This window comes from Diospyros lotus, chromosome 10 (genome assembly GCF_014633365.1).
Source record: "Diospyros lotus cultivar Yz01 chromosome 10, ASM1463336v1, whole genome shotgun sequence".
In the NCBI taxonomy this organism is placed as follows: Eukaryota; Viridiplantae; Streptophyta; class Magnoliopsida; order Ericales; family Ebenaceae; genus Diospyros; species Diospyros lotus.
Window position 1 is genome coordinate 24679985 of NC_068347.1, and position 27174 is coordinate 24707158.

At 38.3% G+C, this 27174-nt stretch overlaps 1 protein-coding gene across 17 annotated transcripts; it reads left to right on the plus strand.

Annotated features, from left to right (window-relative positions):
* The first annotated feature begins 5264 nt into the window (after positions 1–5264).
* LOC127810933 (pentatricopeptide repeat-containing protein At4g11690) lies at positions 5265–25916 on the plus strand. 17 transcript variants are annotated; one of them, XM_052350551.1, is made up of 7 exons: positions 5265–5611; positions 6666–8510; positions 10613–11288; positions 22927–23110; positions 23846–23910; positions 24228–24713; positions 25696–25916. In XM_052350551.1, the coding sequence occupies exon 2, from the start codon at positions 6690–6692 to the stop codon at positions 8388–8390; it is 1701 nt and encodes a 566-aa protein (XP_052206511.1). In that variant the 5' UTR covers positions 5265–5611; positions 6666–6689; the 3' UTR covers positions 8391–8510; positions 10613–11288; positions 22927–23110; positions 23846–23910; positions 24228–24713; positions 25696–25916. The 17 variants fall into 17 exon arrangements, with proteins under 17 accessions (XP_052206511.1, XP_052206520.1, XP_052206510.1 ...); XM_052350560.1 differs by having other exon boundaries at positions 24472–24713; XM_052350550.1 differs by having other exon boundaries at positions 23849–23910; positions 25666–25916.
* Positions 25917–27174: the final 1258 nt, after the last annotated feature.

The following is a 27174-nucleotide window of genomic DNA, read 5'->3' on the forward strand; positions in this document are numbered from 1 at the left end:
TTTTATTTTCCAGAATGTTCTTTATATATTTTGTCACAACCACCAAAGAAACAGTTTTCTAACGTGAACTATGACCTCTGAGTCACAACAGTGTAAAAAAGCTTTTTTTTTTTTTTTTTACTATTACCCAAAACTCATTTTCATTTAAAATCTATCAAGAAAAACCCAAAAAGTAAAAAAGGCTCATCTTCGACTACCACGCCACCACCCCTAAAGCCACCCCTCTACCGTAAACAAAGCCAACCTTCAGCCAACAGTTTTTCATTTTGAGCAGGCACACAGGAGAGTATACTATACGATAAGCAATTCTACTTGGCAAAGTTGCACCAGGCAAGAGAAATGTCAAGATGAGGTATAACACGCAAAGCCCCAAAAGCTGGAAAGTAACGGATAGAGATGTGGATGAACCTTGTGCAAGAAATCGAACGTGAAGAAATGGAAGAGTTGATAGAAAAAGACGGTAATGGAGTCTGTGTGGGGTTCCAAACGCCCCTATAAAATAGCTATAGAACGAGGAGGTGGAAGCATCCAGCACCATCGCACACAGAAAATCAGAGAGAGGGAGAAGAAGAAGAAGAAGACAAAGAAGGAGACTTGAAGATTGGAAGGTATCTTTCCTGGCAAATGGCCATGGGTGGCTGGTCCAGCCCAGCTAGTCTAAACCCGACCCTGATCCAAATGGCCCACTAGGACCCAACCTTGTCTAGAAATGATGATCGGTCTTCACTTGAAAGTGTTTTGTGAGAGGATAATGTACAAAAGCCTTTTTACATGTGAATTTATAAAATAATGTTTTCGCGATAAATTGAGGAATTATTGTGATAAATTTGTAATATTACCTTTCTCGCTTCTCTTCTCTCTTCCCTTTCTCTTCTAACAATTGCACATCTCTCCCATTTTCCTTTTAGCATTGTCTCTCACAATTTTCATCTTGCCGCTGCTTATGCCTCATTGTTGCCACGCATTTGTCGCTCAACGCCTACCGCTACCTCGCCTGGCCAATGGCCAACGCCTAGCTTCTTACTTCTCATTTGGCAGTCCGTTGCCTCGCCTCTAGCCTCTAGCCTTGTTCAACTGTCGCCTCACCTCTTGTTTGATCGACCGCCACTGCGAGATGCATGGTGAGTGGCGACAAGTGGCGAGGGCGAGGTAGACAGCGACCAATGGTAGACGGTGCTGAAGGGGAGGAAATGAGAGAAAAAGGGGAGAGTAAGGGGGAGAGAGATAAGAGAAATTGATAAAATGGTTATCGAGATAAAGAGAAAAAGGGACAAAGTACTCTTTTCAAATTTCCTGTAAATCCATCTATAAAAGACTTTATGTGCAAATAGCATAATTCTTTAGAGCCAAAATCCCAGATCAAATTGACTTCTGCAGGGGAGAATATTCCGAGTATTGATTGATAATTTTGTTGCAGGACTAAAAGAAATGGCCAAGCTTGAGTATGAGAAGCAACTTGCTGATTGTCAGGTTAGAACTATAAATTAATATGCGAGTATATTTATTATATAAGACAATTATTTGTCAATATCCATAAAGAAATAAAAATAAGGAACAATTATGTATAAGAAATATGCTAATATACAAAGATATTTCAATTCTTAAAAGCCTTTAAATTCATCAATAATGGTTGGTATTTGTATAAAATCATACACATCTATAATCTTCTATTACAAATTTGTTATTCTTGCTTGGCAAATAATTAAAAAATCCATAACTTTATAACAAAATAAAAAAATTAACCCATAAAAAAATGTCTTTTTTATTATATTAGAATAATCGACTAATTTTGTGCTTTATTGTATCATAAAATTCAAACAAAAGCACTTTGGGTGGTTTTTAAATTTATTGAATCATAACCGATCATGTGAAATCCCCATTGGGGACTGTTTGATTTAATTGGCTTCATTTTTTTCTCATCCTTAAATATTAAGGGGTTGTTCTCTTTGGCGTTTTCAGCCCGTTTTTTATTTTCAGTTTTTCAAAACACTCAAAATGCGTTCACTTACTCATTTTCAAAAATGCATTTTACAAAACACACAAAAAAATTACACAGAAAACTCAAAATGCCAAAAACACGTTTTGAGCCCTCCATCCAAAACATGGAAAATTGCCACCGGTTTCACCTCTTTTCTTTCACATCTCTTCTCTATTCTCTTTTTCTTCTTTTCTCTTCAAGCTCGGTCGCCACCATCATCCATGCCACCGCCATCACTGTAATCGCCCCGCCACGACCATTACTGCCACGCCCAAATCCGCCCGATACTACCATCTCCCTTGCCCGCCATAGCCCTCCAAGCCCAGATCCGTCACTACCACTGCCTTCCATGCCAAGATCCGCCACCGCCACCGCCATCGCCATTGCCCTCGCCTGTCACTGCCCTCCAAGTCCAGATCCACCACTGCCACCGCCGGCCACTGCCTTCCACCAAGATCTGCCACCGCCACTGCCCTCGCTCTCGCTCGCCACTGCCCTCCATGCCCAAGCCATTGCCATCGCCTGCCATGCCCAAATCCAGTTGCCCGCCACCGCCCTCTGCCATTTCATCTCTGCTATTTCTTTTTTTTACGCTTCCATGCCCAATTAATATAGTTTTTGTTATTTTATGATTTATATATTTTTTAAATATTTTTGTTGTGAACAATTTAAATGTCAAAATTAATATCAGATTTTAATTTATAAGTAAAAATAAATTTATTATGAAATTAATAATTGAGTGAAATTAAAAATGGCTTAGAATGTACTTTGTAATTTTAATATATTATATATGATTAAATTATATAACTTGTATTATATTTGAAATTCTTTAAATTAAATTTATAATTTATTAATAAATATTTATAATTTATTTTGAATCAAATTTCTTAAATAAATTATTATAAAATAACTTTTTACAAAATTTCAAAATAAACGCGTTTTCCAATTTTCTGTTTTGAGAAATAATTTTTTAAAATAACAAAAGAACACGTTTTTAAAAATCTCAAAACAAACACTCAAAACACAAAACTTAAAATGAATTCAAAACTCAAAACTCAAAACTGAAACACAAAGAGAACACCACCTAAAATTTCTATATTTAGGTCAATCTAATTAATTGACAAAAACAGTGTTCTAAAACGCGCTAGGCGCTAGTTGGGCGCCAAGCTGGGGCCTAGCGCCTAGGGCGCTTAGGTGGGGCCTAGAAAAATTGTTGTTTTTTTTATTGTTTTGAACTTTTTGAGATAATGTCATATCATTTTCAAGTAAATTAAAGTAAAAAATCAACAATAATGCAATAACATATATATAATCTATAACTGTTACTGTTAGTAATATATGTATATACATAGCAATAGCATATTATATTATATTATATATATACTATATAGCCATTCATATAGGCATATAGCAATAGCAGTAATATTGTAATAATATATTATATATATATATTATATACTATATAGTATATAGCAAATAGAATTTCTATTTGTAAATCGGGAAGGGAAGAACAGCGAATCGAGTGCAAGATGGCTACTGTAAATCAGGAAGCACAACGAGAGAGAGAGAGAGAGAGAGAGAGAGATACTGGTGGTCGGAGGAAGAATAGCTTCAGCGAACAAGAGAAACGACTGGTCCAGGCCAAGGGACATCGAAAAATCGCGGCCAAGAGAGACGATAGTCGGCGGCGGAGGAGGCGGATGCGTCAACAGCGATGAGGATGAGCTTTCGAAGAGAGAAGTGGTCGCGGTTGGGGGAAAGTAATCGGGGCAGATGAGGAGAGGCCGCTCTGTTTTGTCTCTTCTCTTTTAAACCCTACAAATTTAGAAGTAGGCCGCCCAGGCGGTTAGGTGTCGCTTGGGACGCCTAGGGGCCGCTGACAGCCGGTTAGGCAGACCAGCGCCTAGGGGGGTCGACTAGGCCAAAATCGGGGCAGCCAGCGTCCTCTTAACGCCTCGGCGGCGCTTAGGCAGCCGCCTAGGCCGATTTTTCGAACACTGGACAAAAATGAAATGATCATATGGGACACAAATCAAGTAATTGTCCTATGATAAATTGAGATTCGTATCAATAGGTTATAAGTTAGACTCTTTGCTCTGCGTAATGAAACAAAATCTCCACATACAATTTATCTCTTTTGTCAAAATTAAAAGTACAAGCGACAGAAGACTGCGTAAGAATTGTGATCCTAAAAATGAAACGATCACTGTTCCTCCCAATTGAACTACTCAAAACAACAAACCCTTGTTGGGTGAACCATTTGGTTAACTAGGTTATAGAAATTATTTTCTTTTGATGTCGTGCTTATTAATGTTTTGACTGAATTTTTTTAATAACTTTTTAAAATCTATATTTTCACAAATAATTACAACTATTAAGGAATTATTCTAATACGTACCATTAGACTATTGTGTTACGTAATATGTTATTTTATTCGATAATTTTTATTTTAATTATCAATTATCTAACATAACTCTTATCCATTTACCTAACTTAATTATGAATGGAGCTTAAGTTTATTTAAAAATAATTTAAAGAGGAATAATTAATAAATTGACATAGTGATGAGTGACACCAAATTGATGTTGTCCCTGTATATATATAAATAGATTTTTATATCATGTTTATGTTTATTTTTATTTATCACTCATATTTCTCATAAATTTGATTTAAGTATTAGTGTATTTCTTTTTTACTTAATAAAATAATGACAAAAATAAAAATTATATAAAACGGCATGACTTCTTAATATTATGGAAAACCTCTACAAAATGTATATAATAATTGTCAAGGTATCATATTTCCACCATTTTTATGACATTTTTTTTTAATAAAATTTTTGTAAAAATGTTATTTTTTTCTTTTTAATGAGTGAAGTATTAAATGAAGTACTTACTTGCGGTTAAAATAAGATATTTCAGTAAAAGAGAACATTTTACTGAATGTATAATATCGAATGTATGTTTTAAGTTTTCAAAGTTTCATTTTTTATGTTCACTTTAAATTTTTCACCAAACGGATCTATTCTATTGAAACACACTTCATATATGTCTCTATCTCCACTTGCCATAACTGTTCCTTAGAAGCTTTTCTCATCTCTTTTATCCGTTTCTCCACTCTAAAGCCGTCTTTTCTCATCCTTTTTGGCATTTTTGAGTATTTTCCTGTACCCAAACACCAACAAATACTTTAAAAAAAGTTTTTGTGCCTTTTTGCAATTTCCAGAATATTTTGGGGTTGTTTGGTAACATAAGGAAAACATGGGGAAGGTGTTTCTGAAGAGGTTAGAGACGGAATTTTACCCGTCTCTAATCAGCATGCGAACTCTTCCCTCCCAGCTTTACCTTCGTCACAACTTACAGCTACTCTGTCTCTCTGACCGTCCCCTTATCATCGTTCCCCCTTGCCGCCCGGTGCCGTCGTCGATTCACAAGTCCGATTGCTCGGTGCCGCCGTCGATTCACAAACACGAATCGACGTTTCCGTGCAACAAGAATCGATTCACAACTCCGATTGCTGGGTGCCGCCGTTTCCGTGCAACACGAAACGTCGCTACCCCTTGCCGCGGTCGATTCACAAACACAAACGACAGACTCCGATTGCTCGGTGCCGCCGTCGATTCAGCTTAAAGGGGTATGATTTCTTATGCTTTTCTTCTTTTGTCTGTTTCTTGGACTTATTTCTGGTGATTCTTGTATTGCTGCGTTTTGACTTTAAAGGGTCTGATTCCTGTCCATAAGCTAATGGTTTTACTTTCATTGTGATAATTTGATTGTGTTGTTATAATCTTTCAGAGTGATGGGATCCTTTTTATGCTAGGGTTATTGATTCGTGTCACCCCAATTTTGAGGCTGCCTCTGTTTGATCAAATAAACTCATTCAGAATTATTACAAACTGAATTATTGTTGATTTCCTTAATTTGAAAGTGAAATTTGTCTGGTGTCAGTTAAAAGGGATGTGCTACTTTCATTTCAACCCAGTAGATATTTAGCATTTATCAGGGCTGACGCTGTTGTCCATCCCAACCCGCCAACTGCTATGCTTTTAACGACTCTGTCATCTCTGTGTCTTATCTGTTCCTCTTAATTGTAGTGATTCAAGTTGCTAGGCTTTAGTCTGAGAATGAATTGAAGTGTGAACTTGGTTGATGTGTTGATTAAATGATATTGGACTTGGTTGATGTCCAAGAGACCATGGAGAAAGAGAATGATGAAGTGGAGGAACTTTAATAATTGTGTTATGTTTGATTATTTTCTTTTTTAAATTTATTGTTTGTTTTTAATTAGTAAGTGATGGTTCATTGATGATAGAACTTATGTTTATGTTTGTTTGAATGCATTATGGAATTTATGTTTATTTTTAGATTGAATGACTATTTTTTTTTATAATTTCCTATATTAAAAATTATATTTACAAAAAGCCCCTTTATATTTTTTATTTACCCGTTTCTCCTGCTACTTTTTTGAAAAATGTCGTTTTTGTTTTGTATTATATCCCTTTCCCGTTTCCATGCAACCTAGTTTGTTTTTATAAAAAAATAACCTTTACACTTACACGAGTTATTTAATATTTAATATTAATGTGCCATATATTTATTTAATATTGAATGTTAGGCAAAATATAACTTTTTGTAGGTATAAATAACTTTTTTGATAATTTTATAAGTGGCTGCATGTTTTTGGATAGGCTGCCTCGCCCTTCCACGTTCTGATGTCACAGAAAAACCGGTCATTGGTATTGGTAGCGAAATTGGTGAAAGTTCCGGTGGAAAAAGCCTTATCGGTCTTCAACTCATCAACCCTTCATGGTTGCGATCACACCCACCAATCCATCTCCATCATTCTCCGCCTCCTCATCTCCTCTGAAATGCTCTCCCATGCACACTCTCTCCTTCGCCTTCTTCTCTCCGGTCGAATCTCTTCCCCATTCTTCACAATCCCATCTCTTCTCAACCATTTAACCCACACCTACTTGGATTTCTCGCCGCACCATGCATTTCTCTATGAATCAATCATCAACGCACATGTTCAGCTTCAGTTGCCTGAACAATCCCTCTTTTATTTCAATGAGATGATTGCTCGAGGCCTTTTCCCCACATCAAATGCTTTCAATAATCTCTTATCCTGTCTGCTTAGGTGCAGTAGTTTTGAAGAAGCTTGGCGGGTTTTTGAAGACGTCATGAAGGGTAAGGTGGCAATGGATGTGTATAGTTTTGGGATAATGATCAAGGGTTGTTGTGAGAATAGTGACCTGAATCGAGCTTTTCAGGTTCTGGCACAGTTGGGGGATCTGGGTTGGTTGCCAAACGTTGTTATTTACACTACTTTGATTGACGGGTGTTGTAAGAGTGGCGACATTGAGCGAGCAAAAGAGTTGTTTTGTAAGATGGAGGAGTTGGGCTTGGTTGCTAATCAGTATACATACACGGTTTTGATCAATGGGTTTTTCAAGAAAGGGCTTAAAAAAGATGGATTTGAACTGTATGAAAAGATGAAACGTGATGGCATTTCTCCAAATGTATACACTTACAATACTATAATGAATGAGTATTGCAATGAGGGTAACATTAATAAATCATTTGAACTGTTTGATGAAATGCACGAGGGAGGAGTGGACCGCAATGTGGTGATATATAACACTTTGATGGGCGGGCTGTGTCGAGAGATGAGGGTGTTGGAAGCTGAGAAGTTGATGGATCAGATAAGGAGAGCTGGTTTGCATCCGAATTTAATCACTTACAACACCCTGGTACACGGGTTTTGTAACATTGGGAAGCTAGACAGAGCATTAACTCTGTTCAACCAAATGAAGTCCATTGGTTTTCCACCTTCTTTAGTTTCTTATAACGTGCTAATTGAGGGTTTCTCCAAATCTGGAAATCCTGCACAAGCTCTTGATTTAATAAAGGAGATGGAGGAGAGAGGCATTTTTCCATCAAAAACAACATATACAATTCTAATTGATGCATATGTCAGACTAGATGACATGGAGAAGGCATTTGAGTTGTTTTATTTCATGGAGAAGGTTGGTCTAGAGCCTGATGTGTGCACTTATGGAGTCTTGATAAGTGGGTGGTGCAGAAAAGGTGATATGAAGGAAGCATGGAAACTTTTCAAGTCAATGAGTGAGAGTGAGATGCATTTGAAGCCGAATGATGTGATATACAACATGATGATTCATGGGTATTGCAAGGAAGCTAGCTCCTACAGGGCCCTAAGACTCCTCAGGGAAATGAGCGAGCATGGAATGGTCCCAAATGCAGCCAGCTATAACTTCACCATTCAAGTTCTTTGCAAGGATGGGAAGTGGAAAGAAGCTGAAACTCTTCTAAATGATATGACACAGTCAGGTTTCGAGCCATCAGTCTCTACCTATACTCTCATCTCAGAAGCTAAAGCTGTTGAAAAATAGAATGCTGGGAAGAAGCCTATCTTTACATGTTGTAAAGGAGTCTTTGTGAAATTTATTTAAGATCCTTGGGGAGAAATAGGGGAGAAGTAATTCCATCCAAATTTGTGAATCAGGCTAAAGGTACCTAACTAAGCAATATCACTTAACATGCTTTCTATTCTTATGTCCATGTCTCAGTTTTATATTATTTTTAATTTTAAATAGTAATTAAAACCAATTGAAGATGCATTGTGATCCCTACTTTTAGATTAGAACCATCCTTGAAACATTTATGTTCACTTACTATTTCAGGAAGCGCTTATTTCTTAAATAAGTGAAATCTTAAATTTTTTAAAATATTTTATTAATAAATACTTCATTAGATATTTATTACATGTCATAATAAGTTTATAATAATTAATATTTGGATTTTGAAATTTAAATAGTCGCTAGCTTGCATCAAAATGATTTACTCAAAAAATAAAAAAAGTCAAATACATGTGATTTTTTTTTTTTAAAAGTAAACTTTTAGTCAAAAAATTTTATTTACACATGTATAACATGAGGCAACTTCTGATATATAATTAGATGTTTATCCTTTCTAAAGTACATATCTTAAGTAGTTTTAACACATTAGTGATATATTTATCTTGATGAATTCAACTTCATGATTCTTATGTTTATTACTTAATTTAGTTTCTTATCTTATTATTGCTAGCAAAATTCACCCTTTTTAAAGGATTAAATTGTTAACTTATTAGCTTTTATCCTAAGTTAAGAAATTAATGAAGGCAATGTTGTCAAGATTAGATTTAGGTGTGTTTTGACCTTTGAGGGATCCCAATCCCATTATGGAAACAACAAAGTGTAGTGTTGTGATATCTTTTTATCATAAGTGTATGAGAAGGCTCCAAACTAGGGTTTGTGGATTGTTTTATACTTGGAAATGTGAAAACTTTGCTTCTAGATGGACATACAATAAAACTATAGAAAGGTCATGGGGTCAAAATATTCCCTTGGGATTGTGAAACTTTGATCCCATGAGATATTATTATTTTTTATTTATACAAAGCTTAATATCCAAAGGATTACGATGCCATTCAAATCCATGTCAACTCAATTTAAAAGTGATGAGTTTATTTTTTAACAATAAAAAGTCTTTATAGTTATAGCATAAAAAAGTATATTTTGAAGTCCCACACAAAAGTAAACTATAGAAAGACTATAGTTCATTGGGAGCATAGGTGGACTACGCAAAATTGGTTTGATTTGGGTAAAAGAAAATATATATAATTTTTATTGTCTAAATGGTGATTTAAATCAAATAAAATTGTAATAAGAGAAGTGGTAAATGACACTTATAACATGTTTAGTGTGAATTTCACATAATTAATAATTCTTACCCAACCCAAGAGACTTGTTTTCCTTGCATGATTTGACATTGTATTATTAATGCTAAAAATAAAAAGCATGCGAATCAATGTGATTGAATTCTTAAATTACAATTCAAGATCATTGACTTGTTTATCTCTAGATTTTTCTTAAATGTAAAGTGTAGTCATCCAAATTTACACTCAAACTTAAAACTTGTGATTACAGTGTAAAAGTTATTTGTCATTTGAAAAATCAGATTTATATATTCTTCTTGATGATTTGCTTTTTTTCATAACATTTCGTTTCATAGTACCCTAATTTAGGTTTAGGTATTTCCAGAAAGAACCATCGTATGTAAACAATCCTAGTTATTTTTATTTTTAAGAGGTTCTGTTGGTTCCAAATGGGCCCACAAAAGATTAATTTGATGTTATCGTATCTAATCTAACCTAAGTAGGATTTGTTTTAGTTAGGGCAGGCATTTAATACGGCAGAGGCCGATCCACTTTGGGGAATCATGGGGACACAACCAAGGGGTTGGTGACCGTCAATCTCGTTCAATTGCCAAAAATTGCCATCACTAGTTTGACTCTAGGACCTTTGATTAGCATTAATTAAATTCAATATACCTGCTGATACGATAATGATCCATAAGATTTTAATATAATAAGGATGCATAAGATTATAAAAAGTCCACCAAAATAAAACGTGATTAGAAAAATATGATGTCAAGTTTTTATCATAATATTTTTATACAAGCATCTAAAAAGCTTATTATTCATTCCAAGTCTCACTTCCTGCTACTTTCCGAGAAGGTTAATGCATCGATGACTTGTGAGATACTTATTCTACTTTTTTATCTATTTCAGGTCATTTAACTACTAGGAGTGATGTATATAGTTTTGGTGTTGTTCTCCTAGAAATGTTATCTGGCTGGAGAGCAGTGGATAAGGCTAGGCCATCTGGAGAACATGACTTGGTGGAATTAGCCAAACCTTACTTGGCCAACAAATGGAAAATCTTTCATGTCCTAGACAATCGTCTTGAAGGCCAGTACTCATTAGAGGTTACTTTTGAGGCAACCACTCTTTCAATGCGATGCTTGTCCATGGAACCCAGGTTTAGGCCAAACATAAATGAGGTAGTGAGGAATTGGAACAGGCTTGCGTGACTAGTGTCATAAAGTACGGTTTACATGGCTTGACACTTGTTGGAGACTAGGTGTCCAGGGGAGACTTATCCCGAGCTAGTTTACACCCTCGAGGTCTCATCCCTCAAAGTCCTAGGCTGGTGGAGGTACGATCCGGATTCTTGTGATCCTGAGAAGTATTTAGATGTGCCCTTGGTGGATGACATGGCCAACCTTTCTAGGCCATGGAGTCCATATGTGCGCAAGTCTAATATTGACTCGGGCATCATTGAGGCTCTCTAGGATTTGGATACTGCTATTCTAGAGCCGTTTGAAGAAGGTCTTGTGGGGGATTAGCTCAAGGCTCCTATCACAGATCCTGAGCAGCTTGATTGTCCTCCTTCGCCACCAATAGAGTAGGTTTGCTCTTTTGATGTATTTTTTTTTGTAATCTCATTTCATATATGAATTTCCATGTAAACATTGCACTTATGAATGGAATGAGATTTTTTGTATTTGTAAACAATGGAATAAAAATTCTGTTTCTATTCTGTCATCAATCTAATTACATGGGCTCTTCTTTTATAGAAGAGGTTTTACATAAAAGGAAAGCAATCAATCTATGCAATAGGAAACTATAGATCTATACACAATAGGATTATACAATAGGAAAGAATAGCAGTTGTATATTTAGGAGAGTTTCCTAAGATTGGTTTAGGCAAGATTCCCTAAACCAATTTTAGGAAACTCATGTCACCTTGAATTCTCCGAATGCCAGCACTCCCCCTCAAGCTAGAGAATGTATATCCCACATTCCCAGCTTGCTTACCAAGTCTTAAAACCTCTTCGCTGGTAGTCCTTTGGTTAGGATATCCACAACTTGTTCTTCGAATGGCACACAGGGTAAATGAATTAGGCCGGCTTCCAATTTCTCCTTAATGAAATGTCGGTCTATCTCAACATGTTTAGTCCTATCATGTTGGATAGAATTATGAGCTATGCTAATTGCTAATTGGTTAGCATACCAAAGCCCAATTAGTATTTGGGCTTGAATCTTCAGGCCTTCAAGGATAATTCTTAGCCACAAAACTTCACATAGGCAAAGGGCCATAGCCCTAAATTCCGTTTCTGCACTTGATCTTGCTATAACATTTTGCTTTTTACTCCTTCATGACTCCAAGTTCCCGCCTAGATAAACATAGTAACCACTGTTGACCACCTATTTGTGATAGATCCAGCATAGTTAGCATCTGAGAAACCCTTGATGTCCAGCTCATTCCCTGCTTTAAATAGAATTCTCTTGCTTGGAGTGGTCTTGAGGTAACTTAGAATTTTTCTTACAGCAAGCATATAATCATCTGTTGGGTTGTGCATGAACTGGCTCACAAGGCTGATTGCAAAAGCGATGTCAGATTTTGTGTGGGAAAGATAAATCAGCCTTCTAACAAGTCTTTGGTACCTTCCCTTGTCCACTGTTAGGTTCAATAGAGATTTTAGACCCTTTTCCACTTATCAACCTTGTTTCTGCCAACAAGTCCAGCACATACTTCCTTTGAGAAAGAAAGATCCTAGCTTTAGAATAGGCAACCTCAATTCCCAAAAAATACTTCAGAACCCCCAAGTCTTTGATCTTGAATTCCCTAGACAACATTTCCTTGAGTTTTCCTTGCTCCTCCTTATCATTACCTGTGACAATCATATCATCTACATATACTAACAGAATTGTTTCTTTATCTTCTTTGGAGTGTTTTATAAAGAAAGTGTGGTCTCCCCTACTTTGGTCATACCCAAAAACTTTCATAGCTTTGGAAACCGTCCAAACCAAGCCTTAGGAGATTGCTTAAGCCCATATAGAGCTTTCTTGAGCTGACATACCTGGCATTCATGCCCTTCTTGGAACCTTGGTGGCAATTCCACATATACGTCCTCCAAATCCCCATGGAGGAATGCATTTTTTATTGTTGTAGGTTCCATCCAAAATAGGCTGCCAATGAGAGGTGGATTCATATCGTGGTCATTTTTGCTACTGGGGCAAATCTCAAGATAATCGACTCCATAAGATTATGTGTATCCCTTAGCTATTAGCTTGGCCTTATATCTCTTTAGGGTGCCATCAGCCTTGTATTTTACATTGAAAATCCATCTACACCCCACCGGATTGATCCTCTTAGGTCTGGACACAAGATCCCATGTATGGTTCTTTTTTAGGGCACTCATTTCCTCCAACATAGCTTGTTTCCAGTTCCGATCCTATAATGCCTTATTTATTGACTTAGGACTAATAATTGAATCCAAGGAAACTAGGAAACTCTTATGCATTTGGGAGAGATGATGATAGGAGAGAAAAATGGTTAAGGGATGTTATGTACAACTCCTAACCCCTTTTCTAACTGCAATAGGTAGGTCTAGATCATCAAAGATAGGGCCATCAAAAGAGAAAGTATCCTTCATGAGATTCATACCTGGACCAGAATTTGAGAGTGGTGTATGCTGTGTGTCTTGGATAGGCTGCCTTCGCTTGTAGATGTAAGGAGACCCCTTGTACTGAACTGGAAATAGTAGCCTTCTGATGGCAGCTTGTTCACCCAACTCAACCTGATCATGCACTTCTTTGTGACTGCCAGGGGACAGACTAATGAGAGGATTAGAAGGTTGGGTTGGTGATGGTTGAGTTGCTTGAGCAATAGCAAGGCTGGTTTGGTCAAGAGAATTAGAACTAGAGTGAGGGGGTATGCTGAGAGGCAAACAAGAGAGTATCATCAAAGCCTTCATCGAAGCTATAGTCCCCATAGGAAAGTCCCTCCCCCTGGAGACTAGCTGGAGAGGAACCAAAAAAAGAAAGGGACTCAACAAAGGTAACTTCTTTGAAGACATACAACTTGCGAGTAGAAGGATGGTAACATTTATATTCCTTTTGAGTAGGAGAATACCCTAGGAAAACACACTTGAGTGCCCTTGGATCCAACTTATCTCGATGTTGTTTGGATATGTGAACAAAGGATACACACCCAAATACTCTAAGAGGAAGAGGATTATGCACATTGAAATTTGTAAAATGAGTCGTTAGACAAGTAAGAGGGCTTTGTCGGTAAAGGAGCTTTTTGGGTACTCGATTAATAAGAAAGGCAACAGTGAGGGCAGCCTCCCCCCAAAAACTTTTAGGAACTCTATGATGATGAAGTAGTGTATGGGCCACATTAAGGAGATGTCTCATATTCCTCTTAGCTACTCCATTTTATTGTGGAGTATCTATGCAGGAAGATTCATCGACAATTCTTTTTTGTTGAAAAAGTCGATGCATATGGTGATTAAAATACTTCTGGCCATTATCAATTCTAACTTTCTATATAGGTGTTCCAAATTGAGTAGTAATCATCTTACAAAAATTTGGCAACATTGTTCCTATGGCAGCCTTATCTTTTAGCAAAAACACCCATGTCATTTGAGTACAATCATTAATGAAGGAGATAAACCACCGAGCCTCTGAGTAATTAGGAATTTTACACGGCCCCCATACATCAGAATGAATAAGAGCAAAGGGTTTAGAACTGATTTTATTACTCATGGCATAAGGAACACAATGTTGTTTGGAAAGAATGCATACATCATAATGAAAGATATTGGGATCAATAGAATGAAATAAGTAGGAAACATAACTTTTAATAGAGTAAATGGAAGGTGACTAAGGCGGTAATGATGTAGCCATATATTGTGATGATCTGCTGTAGTTTGAGAGGAACAAGCCTGGTGGCTGGTTTCTAGATGGATAAGAAGCCTTCCCTATAAAGCAGTACAACCCACCTTTTTCTTTAGCAACACCAATCCTCATCCCTATCTTTAGTGCCTGAAACTCACACATATTAGGTGAAAAAACAACTTGGCAATTTAAGGTTCTAGTGAGTTGATGAATGGAAAGGAGATTAGCTGATAAGTGTGGGACATGAAGGACTGGTTTATTGGAGAGATTAGGGCTAGGATCCACACTGCCATGGCCAGCAATAGGAACTGTCGTGCCGTTAGCAATTGTGATCATTTTGGTGGTCCTGAGAGGTTGATAGGTGGAAAATACATAGGTCTTAGGTGTCATATGGTCTGTTGCTCCCGAATCTAAGATCCAAACATCATTCCGATCAGTATTTAAGGTAGAACAGGATGCAGAATGATTGCATTTACCTGGGATTTTCAATTTTGCTAGAGAGCAGGATCCATCTTGCATTGATTTGAGGAAGGACTTCAGCTTGTTGATCTCCTCAGCATTAAATGGAGTGAGATCTAAGTTGCTGTCAACCTCGGCCTTCACTCTTGTTTGGTCGTCCTTTTGCTTCTTGTGTGATAGATAAACCTGATTTCTTGTAGCTAGATTCTTGAATCCTCCTCCACTCCTATTTAGGATAGCCTTTTTGCCATGAAGCTTGAAGCTTGTGTCACGGATATGCCTGGGTTTCTTACAATGAGTGCACCATAGTCCCTCTCTTCCATTGGCTCAAATTTGGGCCTCCATTCACCCAGATCTAGGCCGTGTCCCCTCTCCTTTGTTCACTGACATTGCTGATCCGTCAGTGGCAGATTCCCTTAGCATCACCAGCCTCCTATTTTCTTCACTTCTTACCACAACAAATGCCTCATTAAGAGAGGGAAGTTTTTCCCGACCAAGTAGCTTTACCCTCACTTGATCAAATTCGAGGTTAAGGCTAGCCAAAAACTCAAAAATCCTATCTCGTTTGACTATTTGGTTAAGGGTTGCAGCATCCATGCTGCAAATCATCTTTATATTCTGGTAGTGGTCTAACTCTAGCCAAAGACCATTTGTATGATTATAATACTCGGTGATAGATAGCCCCCATTGTTTAGAACCACTAATTTTAGTTTTCACTTCATAGATGATTGATGCATCTCGAATTTTAGAATAAGTTCGCTTCACAACTACCCAAATCTCCCTAGCGGTACCCAAAAACATGTAATTCCTACTTACCTTTGGAAGCATAGCGTTCCACAGCCAAGACATTATTTGGGAATCCTCAATATCCCATTTTGGGTACATAGGATCGATTGCCCTTGGAGGAGAGGCAGTGAGATGAACGATCTTACCCCTTCCTTTTAAGAAATGTCATTACCAATTGAGCCCACTACAGGTAGTTTCTCCCATCTAGTCGATAGGACAAGTGGAAATTGGGCAACTCCCATGCTACTGCTCCATGCCCAGCTTCTAGGATTGCTTCGGGAACTTGATCTATTGCTAGTAAGGTCTCTCCGGTTACCATTGCTTCAGATAGTTCAGACATGCTGTAGAGAGCTTAATCAAAAAATGCAAGAAGGCTGATGGCAAGACATGTAGAATGTGTGTGATGTAGGTAGGGTTTCGGAAGGTGCTGTGGCGCTGAAAGGTGCAATGAAGGCACTAGGGTTTGTAGGGCTGTGATGACTCTGATACCATGTAAACAATGGAATAAAAATTCTGTTTCTATTCTGTCATCAATCTAATTACATGGGCTCTTCTTTTATAGAAGAGGTTTTACGTAAAAAGGAAAGCAATCAATCTAAGAGGTATTTACATAAAAGGAAATCAATCAATCTATGCAATAGGAAACTATACAATAGGAAAGAATAGCAGCTATATATTTAGGAGAGTTTCCTAATACTGGTTTAGGCAAGATTCCCTAAACCAATTTTAGGAAACTCATATCACCTTGAATTCTCTTAATGCTAATAGTATCCAATCATCGTGCTTTTTGTGAATGTCTATATATATGTGTTTGGTGCATTCTATTTTGTTTTTATATAAATGTGAATGAGAATGCACATGAATGAATAGGAAGACTAGTAAGTTAAAACGTAAACATAAGATAAGGTGATAGTACCTTTTAAGTTGTAATTTAAGCATGCTTTTCTTGAACTTGCCAACCACATTGGTTAGGGTGAAAATGGAAAGACGACAATAAATGGTACCATACCTTTAGTTTGTAGATGAATCGTGGTGTGTAAGACACGATCATCTTGAATACCATAGAAATGTCTTCCTGTAACTATATCACACAATAATGCCGGTTCCCCAGTTTATGAGTAAGGGAAGGCTGAGTTTTTTTCTAACACAATAGAGAGTTATTGCTATATATGAAAGACAATCATATAGCGTAAATGCTTAAAGACGTGAAATTTAAGTAATTCCTTTTTTGGTATACCTTTAAATCAAAGGTATTGTTTGGTAGGTTGTTCAAGTACCTGTTGGTACTGTTATTCATCTTGTGGAGGGTGAAGCTCCAACTGTAGTTGAGAACAGTTCACCTACAGCTTTAGACCCCTGGGAGATGCCAGGAGCCCTTGATGAATCTCCTACTGAATCTGGTAAAAACCTCATCACCACTTGTGCAACTGAGGTAGCGATGGTGGAAACAGTTAATAGGAATGAAAGAACTTGTCCTGGAAAGACTGTTCTTGGATCAGCTGATGCAAACCAAGCTACCCAAGCTCCATTTATTGAATCTCTTTCTCAATCTTCCGTTCCTTGTGGAAAGTACAGGGGCTACTCAGAGGATTTTGGCTCTTGTAACGAAAGTGCTGTTGAGTTGGAAGTCTGGTGACTCATAGTGATATTTCTGAAGCCGAGAGAGAAGAAAAGGACAGTGAGCAGATACAGTATAATGTTGCTGAATTAACTGAACCTGGCCAAAGAATTGTAATTGCACGTGGTGGGGAAGGTGGTAGAGGCATGTGTCATGTACTAAGGGTAATTAGAAGGGCAATAATGTAATTAGTTATATTAGTTTGTTAGGAGATATTTGGGTGTTTGTTAGGACCACATGGGTGCTATTAGAAATTAGTTAGGGAGCTAGCTAAGGCCTATAAAAAGGCCCATTGTAAGAAGAGAGGGTATGCTGAAATTGATATTGATATTGAATCTCTATTTTCTCTCTCTTTCCCCTCTCTCTCTCTTGTTTAGCACTAATCCATCCCTTCTCTCCCAAATTCTCTGCAATCTCCCCCTTCATTTCTTCTCAATTTCTTCTCCAATTCCTCTTCTATCCTATCACGAACCCTAGGTCCGTGACAAATGGTATCAGAGAAGTCAATCATTGGCTGTGAATTTGATTCCAGTTGATTGAAACGCCCAGACGAGTAGAGCCTTTCCATCATCGGCTGTGATTCTGTTGCAGCCTTGATTTGAAGGCGAATCCAATTGGGGCTCGGGAGTGTGCTGCTCATTTGGATCGGAAGTTGATTTCGACCAGAGCCAATCGTTCTTCGGTTGTAAATTCAATCGTTCTTGTAAGAGAGTTGGTCGATTTGGTCGGCTGTAATTTCCGTCATCGATTCATAGCGGAGCCCATCATCGATCAGTACAGAGGAGCGTTCGCAATTGGAGTGGGTTGATAGGCGGGCATACTTTAAGCGTCGTGAACAGACAACGCTCGCTGTTGGTGAGAAAGTTCGTCGAAGACGGTTGGGTGAGACAAAGGCGCTGATTCTGGCGAGAAAGGAAGGCGCGAAGTGGAAGCGAGTGGGGGTAGTCGTTGAATCTCAGCAAACGCGCACAGAGCTTGGAATTGAAGGCGAGCAAGCCAGGAGGATTCGCGATTGGAGCTTGTGGTCGGTGAGGGTTGCGACTGCCCAAAGCGAGCGGAGTCCGTCACAGGTGAAGCGGACAGCCCAGAGAGATGTGACCAAACCGGAAGTCCAGTCCGACCAAACCGATAAGCTTCCTATAGGCGCGGCTGGGTGTTGCGGTTTTAATTGGAATTCCGACTGGAGTTTTGCGGGTGTTGCTGCTTTGATCGGAAGGCATTGTGTGTGCTCGGTTTGGGGTTGCCTTTTGAATCGTGTTGGTGAACCGTGCTTTCCTCCTTGATCGGAAGGAGATTCTGACCATTCTGGAAAGCCAACTCAGAGCATAAAATATTTGGGTGGGTGACTCTAGAATCTGGGCTGTGACTTGCGGCTCTCCTTTGCGGTAATTACGATCCGACTCCATTAAGGTAGATTTTGGCTGTAAATTTTTGGGTCAAAGTGGAAAGGCAAAGAGGAGTGGATGCCCGACTCTTGAGTTGCAATTGAGGTGAGACTAGGAACTGCTACAACATGCAAAACAGAAGCATGTATATAACTTCCATTCCTTGGCCGTCGAAGTATGTTGTTGCTGAAAAATTGGCCATGGGTAGCAGTGCATATCTGAGACCATTGGAGTCTCAGTTGCAGCAGGAGAATTCTTCTTTTTCAGTAGGAATGAAGCATCAATGGCAGCCAAAGAATGCTGCATTTTCAATGAAATGTCCTGCTCGTGAAGCCTTGGGAAGTAGCGCACGAAGGAGTCCAATGGAGTCTCAATCGCAGCAGAAGGGTGCTGTATTTTCAGGGGGACGACCTGATCATAAGGCCATTGGTAGCAGTGCATACATGGAGCAGATGAGCCCTATATTGCAGCAAAATAATGCTTCATTTTCAGCTGGAATGGAGCTTCAATGGCAGCCAAAGAATGCTGCATTTTCAGTTGACCAGAAGCATCAAACATGGGGAAAGGATTTTGAGAAGGAGATTAGCCAAGTTGACAAGGAAACAAGAAGTGTAATACAAGAAGAGTGCAAGGAATTCGGTCGAATGTTCTGCGAGAAGCTGCAAGAGTTTGCAATGATACTAATTAAGAAGTATCATTACAATTTTCCGGTGGAATATTTTGATGATTATCATGGAAGTTTTAACGAGGAATTCCTTGGAGTGGAGCAGCCGAAGGAGGAGACAAGATTACGAACATCCAATTCACTGCCTACTCTAGACTTTGGGCAGAAAAATAAGCATTCTGATAGGGCAGCAGATCAAAAGGAGCCTTCAGATCTTTTTGAAGAAGAAATAATATCCCAAGATGCATCTACTAAAAGGCTGCAAGGAAATTTTAGGGAAGCAATTGATGAAGTGATAGAGGAGGCCAAAGCCAACTCGTTACCCCCAGTAGCTAGTGCAGGGGCGGAAGGGTTTGGGATTGCTCCAGATCAGAAGTTTGTGGAAAATGGGACAACATTGGATCAGACAAATCAGACTAAAGAACCAGCCCATCGGTGTGGATGATGGTGCTGAAGCCTTTCCTCAGATTTTAGACTTATCGAAATTTGAGGAACAATCACATTCGGAACAAAATATGGATTTGACTTGGGTTAAAATAGGCAACGAGAAGGTGAAGACAGCACTAGCTGGAGGAAAACTAAGGGATATAGCGGAAGGAATCGAAGGGTTTGCGGAAGAAAACAAAACTATCGCTGCTGTGTTGGTTTTTGCTCCTACTAGAAAATCCAAGTTGCTGTCTAACATATGGAAGGATGATTTGTTGGCTGAAATTGAAGTTGCACCAGCTCCTAAGGCTAATGCTCACAAGCAGCCTTGGTATGAGTGTCCAAGGCAAATCTGCAATCTTCCATTGCTGCATTTCAAGGATGCTGATGATATCTTTCAATTTGCAGCTGTGGTGCACCATGGAGGTGTAGGAACAACTGCTGCTGGTATTGAACTCGAACTCTATCAACTTGCTCCTATTGAAGTTCTAGGCCGAATTACGACAGGAATTGATCTTGGATACTTGAGAACGAGGAAGAAGAAAAGGCCTAGAAGGACAAGAAAAGAAAGAAAGAAAAATCAGATAGAGAAGGCGGGCATTGGATAAAGAAGCAATGGCTAGGTGGTAATAAGTTTCTTGGGGACAAGAAACATTTCAAGGAGGGGAAATTGTCATGTACTAAGGGTAATTAGAAGGGCAATAATGTAATTAGTTATATTAGTTTGTTAGGAGATATTTGGGTGTTTGTTAGGAGCACATGGGTGCTGTTAGAAATTAGTTAGGGAACTAGCTAAGGCATATAAAAAGGCCCATTGTAAGAAGAGAGGATATGCTGAAATTGATATTGATATTGAATCTCTATTTTCTCTCTCTTTCCCCCCCCTCTCTCTCTCTCTCGTTCAGCACTAATCCATCCCTTCTCTCCCAAATTCTCTGCAATCTCCTCCTTCATTTCTTCTAAATTTCTTCTCCAATTCCTCTTCTATCCTATCACGAACCCTAGGTCCGTGACAGCATGTATCTTCAAAAATTTCCAAGAATAATAATATTGTGAGGTATGGGAATGCCAAATGCTGATGTAGGCCTTCTTCACTTAGTACTGGTTTGCCTGGTTCTGAGTTTGTTCTACTGTTAGAACTCAAGAGCACTGCTGATGTAGGGCTTGTGGGAATGCCAAATGCTGGTAAAAGTACTCTCCTAGGGGCTATATCAAGGGCTAAGCCCACTGTAGGCCATTATGCCTTCACAACTTTAAGGCCCAATCTAGGGAATCTCAATTATGATGATTTTTCGGTCACAGTGGCTGACATTTCAGGTCTTCTAGGCAGAGCTCATGAAAATTGTGGACTTGGATGTTCTTTTCTGCATCACATAGAGCGTACAAAGTTCTTGCCTATGTGGTGGACTTGGTTGCTGTTTAGATGGTAGGAAAAGAATCCAACCATGGGTTTGTACTTGCCTATGTGGTGGACTTGGTTGCTGTTTTAGATGGTAGGAAAAGAATCCAACCATGGGAACAGTTGAGAGATTTAATATTGGAGCTTGAGTTTTATCGAGAAGGATTATCAGATAGACCATCCTTAATAGTGGCAAATAAAATTGATGAGGAAGGGGCTGAACAAGTGTATCTGGAGTTCCTGTTTTCCCTGTCTGTGCAGTTTTGGAGGAAGGAATCCCTGAGCTAAGAGATGGTCTAGGATGCTTGTTAAAGGCGGAGAATCATACAGACTACATTTAGATGGTATTTTGATTGATTAAGTTGTTACTGCCTTGCTGATGAATGCTTTTTACGTCTGCAATGCTGTACTCAGTTTTTGTAAGGTATTGCAATCTAATTTTCTGTGCATGGATTTATAATTTATTTTGTTTGAAGTAAGATATATTAACAATAGTAAAAAGGGAGAAAGCCCTCTAGAAGAAGACACGTATACTTGCACGGTAACATATGCATTAAATGGTGTCCCTGGTGCACAAGTGATAGCATGCATATTTATACCATATTTTGGCATTTCACCTCATTCTTATTAGGCCATTTGAAGCAATTTTTGCTGATATTTCATTGTTTCTATTTTATTATGCTTCAAATTGTCCTTGCACTATTTTCTATCTTACCTCTACTCTATGGATCCAGGCTTTAGGGAATATTGGATGAGCTTGGGCCTACTTTCAAGGAGCAGATTTGGGCTACTCATTGTGCTGTTTTGGGCTCACTTGTTTTCTGTTGGGCTAGGCCCAACCCTAGCCTCCCTAGCCTTTCCTTTCTTGGCCATGTATTTAAGGCCTCTTAGCATTAATTTTCAGAATATCATGAGATAGAAAGAGAGGAGAAAATAGAGAGGATTCTACCCGTTTTTGTTGTTGTAGCATTTTTCTGTTTTCTACATCTTTTGTTCCATTTTGTTTTCCTTGCTATAATGATAGGCTAGAGCATTTGTAACCGGTTGTGTGTCTTGAATCCATGTGGAATTTGAGTCCCGGATGAGCTACAAGAATCTGGTTTGTTGTTTGTTTCTTATTCATTTCTATTTGGTTTAGTTTGGGCAGATTTATGAATGCATGGAGTTCATGGCAGGTTTGTGTGAATTTGCATGGTTTCATTTTCTGTTAAATGCTTAAGAGAGCAGAATGTTATAGCCGGTTGGTATAACATCTAGGAAATGAATATTATGTGCTTGAACGGTTGTTCTTGCATAGGTTCGGATAGGTTGAATAGAGAGTGAATGGCTGCATTTTGTTTACAAGAGATTTCTGTATTCATTTTGTTGTTCCAATCAGTCTAATCCTTGGACGGTTGTTGGGGATGCTTTGAGTTTGTTATCCGGACATCAAAACATCTAGCAAGCCAAGGTATATAGGTTGGACGAGGAAGATTTCACATAGGAGACAAATACACAGCCGGTTGCATATCTTTTACTGATTTTTCATCCATCTTTATCTTTATGTTTTGCCAATTAGTTTTCTGTCAAAAACCCCCCCTAAACAAACCGTTGGTTATGTTGGTTCTCCTTTGTTGGTAGAAGAAAGTGAGGCTCCTTGTGAGAGATGACCTAGGGTGCACTTTGCTGCAAACTAGAGAAGAGATGCAAACATAGATCTCTAATTCTGGAGTGGTTCGACAGCCGGCCAACAAGGCTCCTTGCTTTGCAAGTGTCAGAGGAGGGCATTTTTGCACACAGCTTTCCATGGCTAATGACATTACAGGTTTTTCTTCTTTTCCAAGGCCATGACATTGTTTCTTTGTTCTTTTATATGCTGGTCCCTATTGATTGGCCTTCTGCCTTCTGTCTAATAGGTTGCATGATTGATTCCTACTTATGTGACTTGTACGTGAAGCTAAAATAATGTTTTTCTCAAAACCAGTCCAGCATTTTTGTTGCAGCTGGACATTAAGGGAACCACATTTGCATCTGAATACAGATCTCTTAGATTAAATGTATCTTTGGCACCTGCAGCTCATGCAGTTTGATAGAAGATTTCTGAGGACCTTTTCTTTGCTGTTTGCAAGGTTGATCTTTTATCAGTTTCTGTTGGCTCATTGCTTTTCAGTGAAATGCCAAAACCCTTTTTTTTTTTTTTTTCCGATCTGTCTATATAGGCTCATTATCTTCCAGCAAATGCAAAGGCTTTCAAAAGTAGCTTACATACTTAAAAGAACTTGTGTAGCAATTCTTCTTGTTCCTTTCTTTCTTCTTTTTCTCTTCCTTCCTTTCTCGTTGAGAGGGAAAAGGAATGGCATTATTAGTCGTCTTCTTGAACTGATTGCTTCACATTGTATAATGGCACTACAGAATTTGTTGAGGGGCTTTGTTGTTTTTTCCTGTCTTAGAATTTGGTTGGGGCTTAGTTTTATTCATTATCCTGTCTTACTCATGATTATGAAGAACTTAGATGTTTTCGTCTTATCTTGGTCTTTGCTTGCTCCTTTTTGTGTACTAGCAGATATGACAGTGAAAAACAGATGGTGTTTGGTTTGCTATTGGCCAAAATACACAGGTTCACAGGTATCTTCATTTCAGTCTTTAAAGCTTTGATATTTGTTGGTGAAGTTATTTTGTTTTCAATCAACTTCTTTCTATGAAATATGAAGTATGTTATCTTTTTTCTATTATTTCTCACTATGCTATAGCACAGTATAGGCCACATTTTTTTGTTTTTATTCTGTCGACTGCAATATGGAATCTATGTTTTCTTTAGTGAAAGTCTTGAATGGGTTTCTATATGAAGTTTAGAGCCGGTTTGAAAATGTGGCCTTTTCCTGTTTCTTGTGTCAGATTCCTTTTTTTGCTGAATAAGTTTCCATTATTTTGGAAAAAAAAAGTGAACAGCATTCAACAGGTGCAACTCGTTTCCATGAAATCCAACAGCAAATGAAAAAAGTGGCTTCAAAGATGGAAACACCTAGAAGTTGTTTCCATGTTGGGTTATTTAATTTCACTCACACTTCCAGATCTATACCACACACCTTCGTCCTGAGAATCAACATGATAGTGCTCTCCAGATCTGACAATCAGCTTTGATCATCCACCAGCGACATCCTGTTTTGACAGTGGGCTTCTTCCCAGGCAAAACTCAACAGCGGAGGATCTAAACATCTGGGAGATCCAGTTCTGGAAGAGGACAAGCAGTGAAGAGTCATCCAGCACTCTTGCCTTTTTCAGTGAGCTCCACATGGCTGACAGGATGGGTATGCTCCACAACTGCCAAATCACCAAGGAGGTTCATCCAGCACTCGCACGCAACTGTGGTATTTATCCACAGCACCCATAAATATCAGGGGCAAGTTCATATTGAAGATCAAAGCTAGGTATGTTAAACCCTTTTGCTTTATCTAGTTGATTATAGTGTGGAACTGCAATCTTTGTCTCTTTAAAGCCTTAAACCTGAGGGAGGAGAAAGGAGCTTGTTATTTATTTGAAATTTGTGCTGTTTTTATTCTTGCAACATGATCAACATTTTGTAGAAAGCCAGCTTGTCAGATGCTGGGGCTTGCGTGTACTGGTTTCATGATCTTCGGCATTGATATACAAACAAAAATTATATAAAAAATTGAAATAATTTATTAATGACAATATTTAAGAAGGGAAAATTAAGTATCAAGTGGAGGATTAAATGACATTCATTTTCTGCCTCATGTGGGTTTTACTCAAGTATGTATGTTCTTCATTTTTGCTTTGTGGGCTTTGATTTGGTTGCCAACGAAATGCATACATGTGGAGGCTTAGAAATTGCACTTTCATGTAAACATGATTTTTACTATTACTAAAATTTTCACATTTTTCTTCCTGCAGTTGTTCCTTGTAAATAGATAAACTAATAGTGTATCTCATTTGTGGTATTCAAGTGCTGGATGGTGGATCAATCTAACCTTCTGCTGTTGTAGTTTTCTGCTTAGGGTAAAGTAGCTGGCCTTCATTCTCTATAATGGGAAATTATCTGTTGCAGAATTCTTTCTTGTTATTGTTATAATTTCTTTTACCATTTTTCTATCATGCTATTATAGTATTGCCATGGGACTAGAAGATACTAGAGAAATGTTCTCATAAGTTTGCTAGTGTTGGCAACTTAAATAAATGTTGGTTTATGGGATTGTGGAGGCTTCTTTTAATATGTTATTTGTTAGTTTATGGGATGGGATTGCTGATGGGGTTTTGTTGAAGATTGGTGGTTTGTTATTCGTGTGGTCACGTGTACTTAGTTTTTACTTTTCCCTCGTATTCATATTGTGGTGTATTGTAATTCTATCATGTGGAATGTAGATTGAAGGAATGGATGACGTTCATATATAGGTTTGAAGGACGAGGAGGAGGAAGTCAACGAAGACAACGACGGACAGAGGACCTTCAAGACGAAGCAAAGAGTGGAATCAGCCGAGGGGGAAGGATCTGCTTTTATGCGTTGTACTTCCAGGTAGGTTAATTAGATTCATTCGCTTATGGTTCATTATTTGTATGGTAGGTAGTTCGCCATTTGACTATGCAAAGATAAATAAATAAATAAAAAACTCTAATGCAAAGCCTGCTGCAATGAGAAGGTGGTCAGGATAGAAAGGTGGAAATACATTTAAGAATATTAGGAAGATCAAGGTCTAAAGATGTAGCAGAGACCAAGTATGGACACTAGACTGAGAAACCATGTATGCAGCAGCATCCAAATTGGATATAGTTATAGTGAGTGATGTACTGTTTGAAGCTCAAGTAAAGGAAGAACATTATGATCTGAAGATTAAAGAAATCCCTGCGCGCTCTAAAAATAAATTAGTAATAAATTGCTTGAAGAACAGGCGGAACATTATGATCTACATATAAAAGAAATACTAACACTAAAAATAAAAGAGACAGGCCCCTCCAACAAACCCCCGCTCCCAAACTCCCATAATTCAAATGAATTTCATCATGTCCTACAGTTAGTTACGAAGCATGACTTTGGCATAAAGCCAACCCAACCTAGAAGTGGGCAACAAACATATATAATGAGAAACCATTATTCGTTGGATTACAATGCGGTGACTCACTCAGCAGCCAGTATATTTGTTTTATGGGGATGTAAATACCTTATATTTTGGCATAGCTACCTGTCAGAGCAAGTATTCATTCAGATTCAGCTAATGGCAATGGGATATTTGGTGCATGGAACAGGTGCAAGGTTGATCAATCTAGATGATTAGAAGTTGGCTCTTTGGACTTGGTAGGTTAGGGTGGCAGTCTTGCCACTGGATTACCTGGCTTCTTTTAGTCTATTTTGATAAAGGGAGAGTTCACCATTGCAGAGAAAACTATTCACCCTATTGGGAATGGTCTCTGGAATAAGAACAAACTTATTCTCAACAAACCCAATCCTACCTGGTCTCCATCTTATTCCTTGATAAACCCCAGTATATTTGAACTCTTCCCTATTCTGGCCAGAGCAAAATTGGAGGTTTACTAAAATTCTATGAGAATTCAACTTACTTTCAGGCGTAGCCTCCCTCCCTCCTGATCAAGAAGCTACAGTCTTCACTTAGTCTTCCAACAGCTCCTCTGGCTTTGGTACTTACAGCATAATTTGCTGACTTATTCACAATTCACGCAAGTTTGAGAACAATACATCCACTTCCAAGCCAAGATTTAAATTCAAGTGATGCATCGAGGTGAACCTCTGTCAGTCCTGAAGTATCCGTTATTCGAATTAAATTACATTTATCCCTACCTCTATATTCTAGCTGAATTATACAACTAAACGTTACCAAGCATTGGCCAAATGTACAGGTTACACAATATTCCCACAAC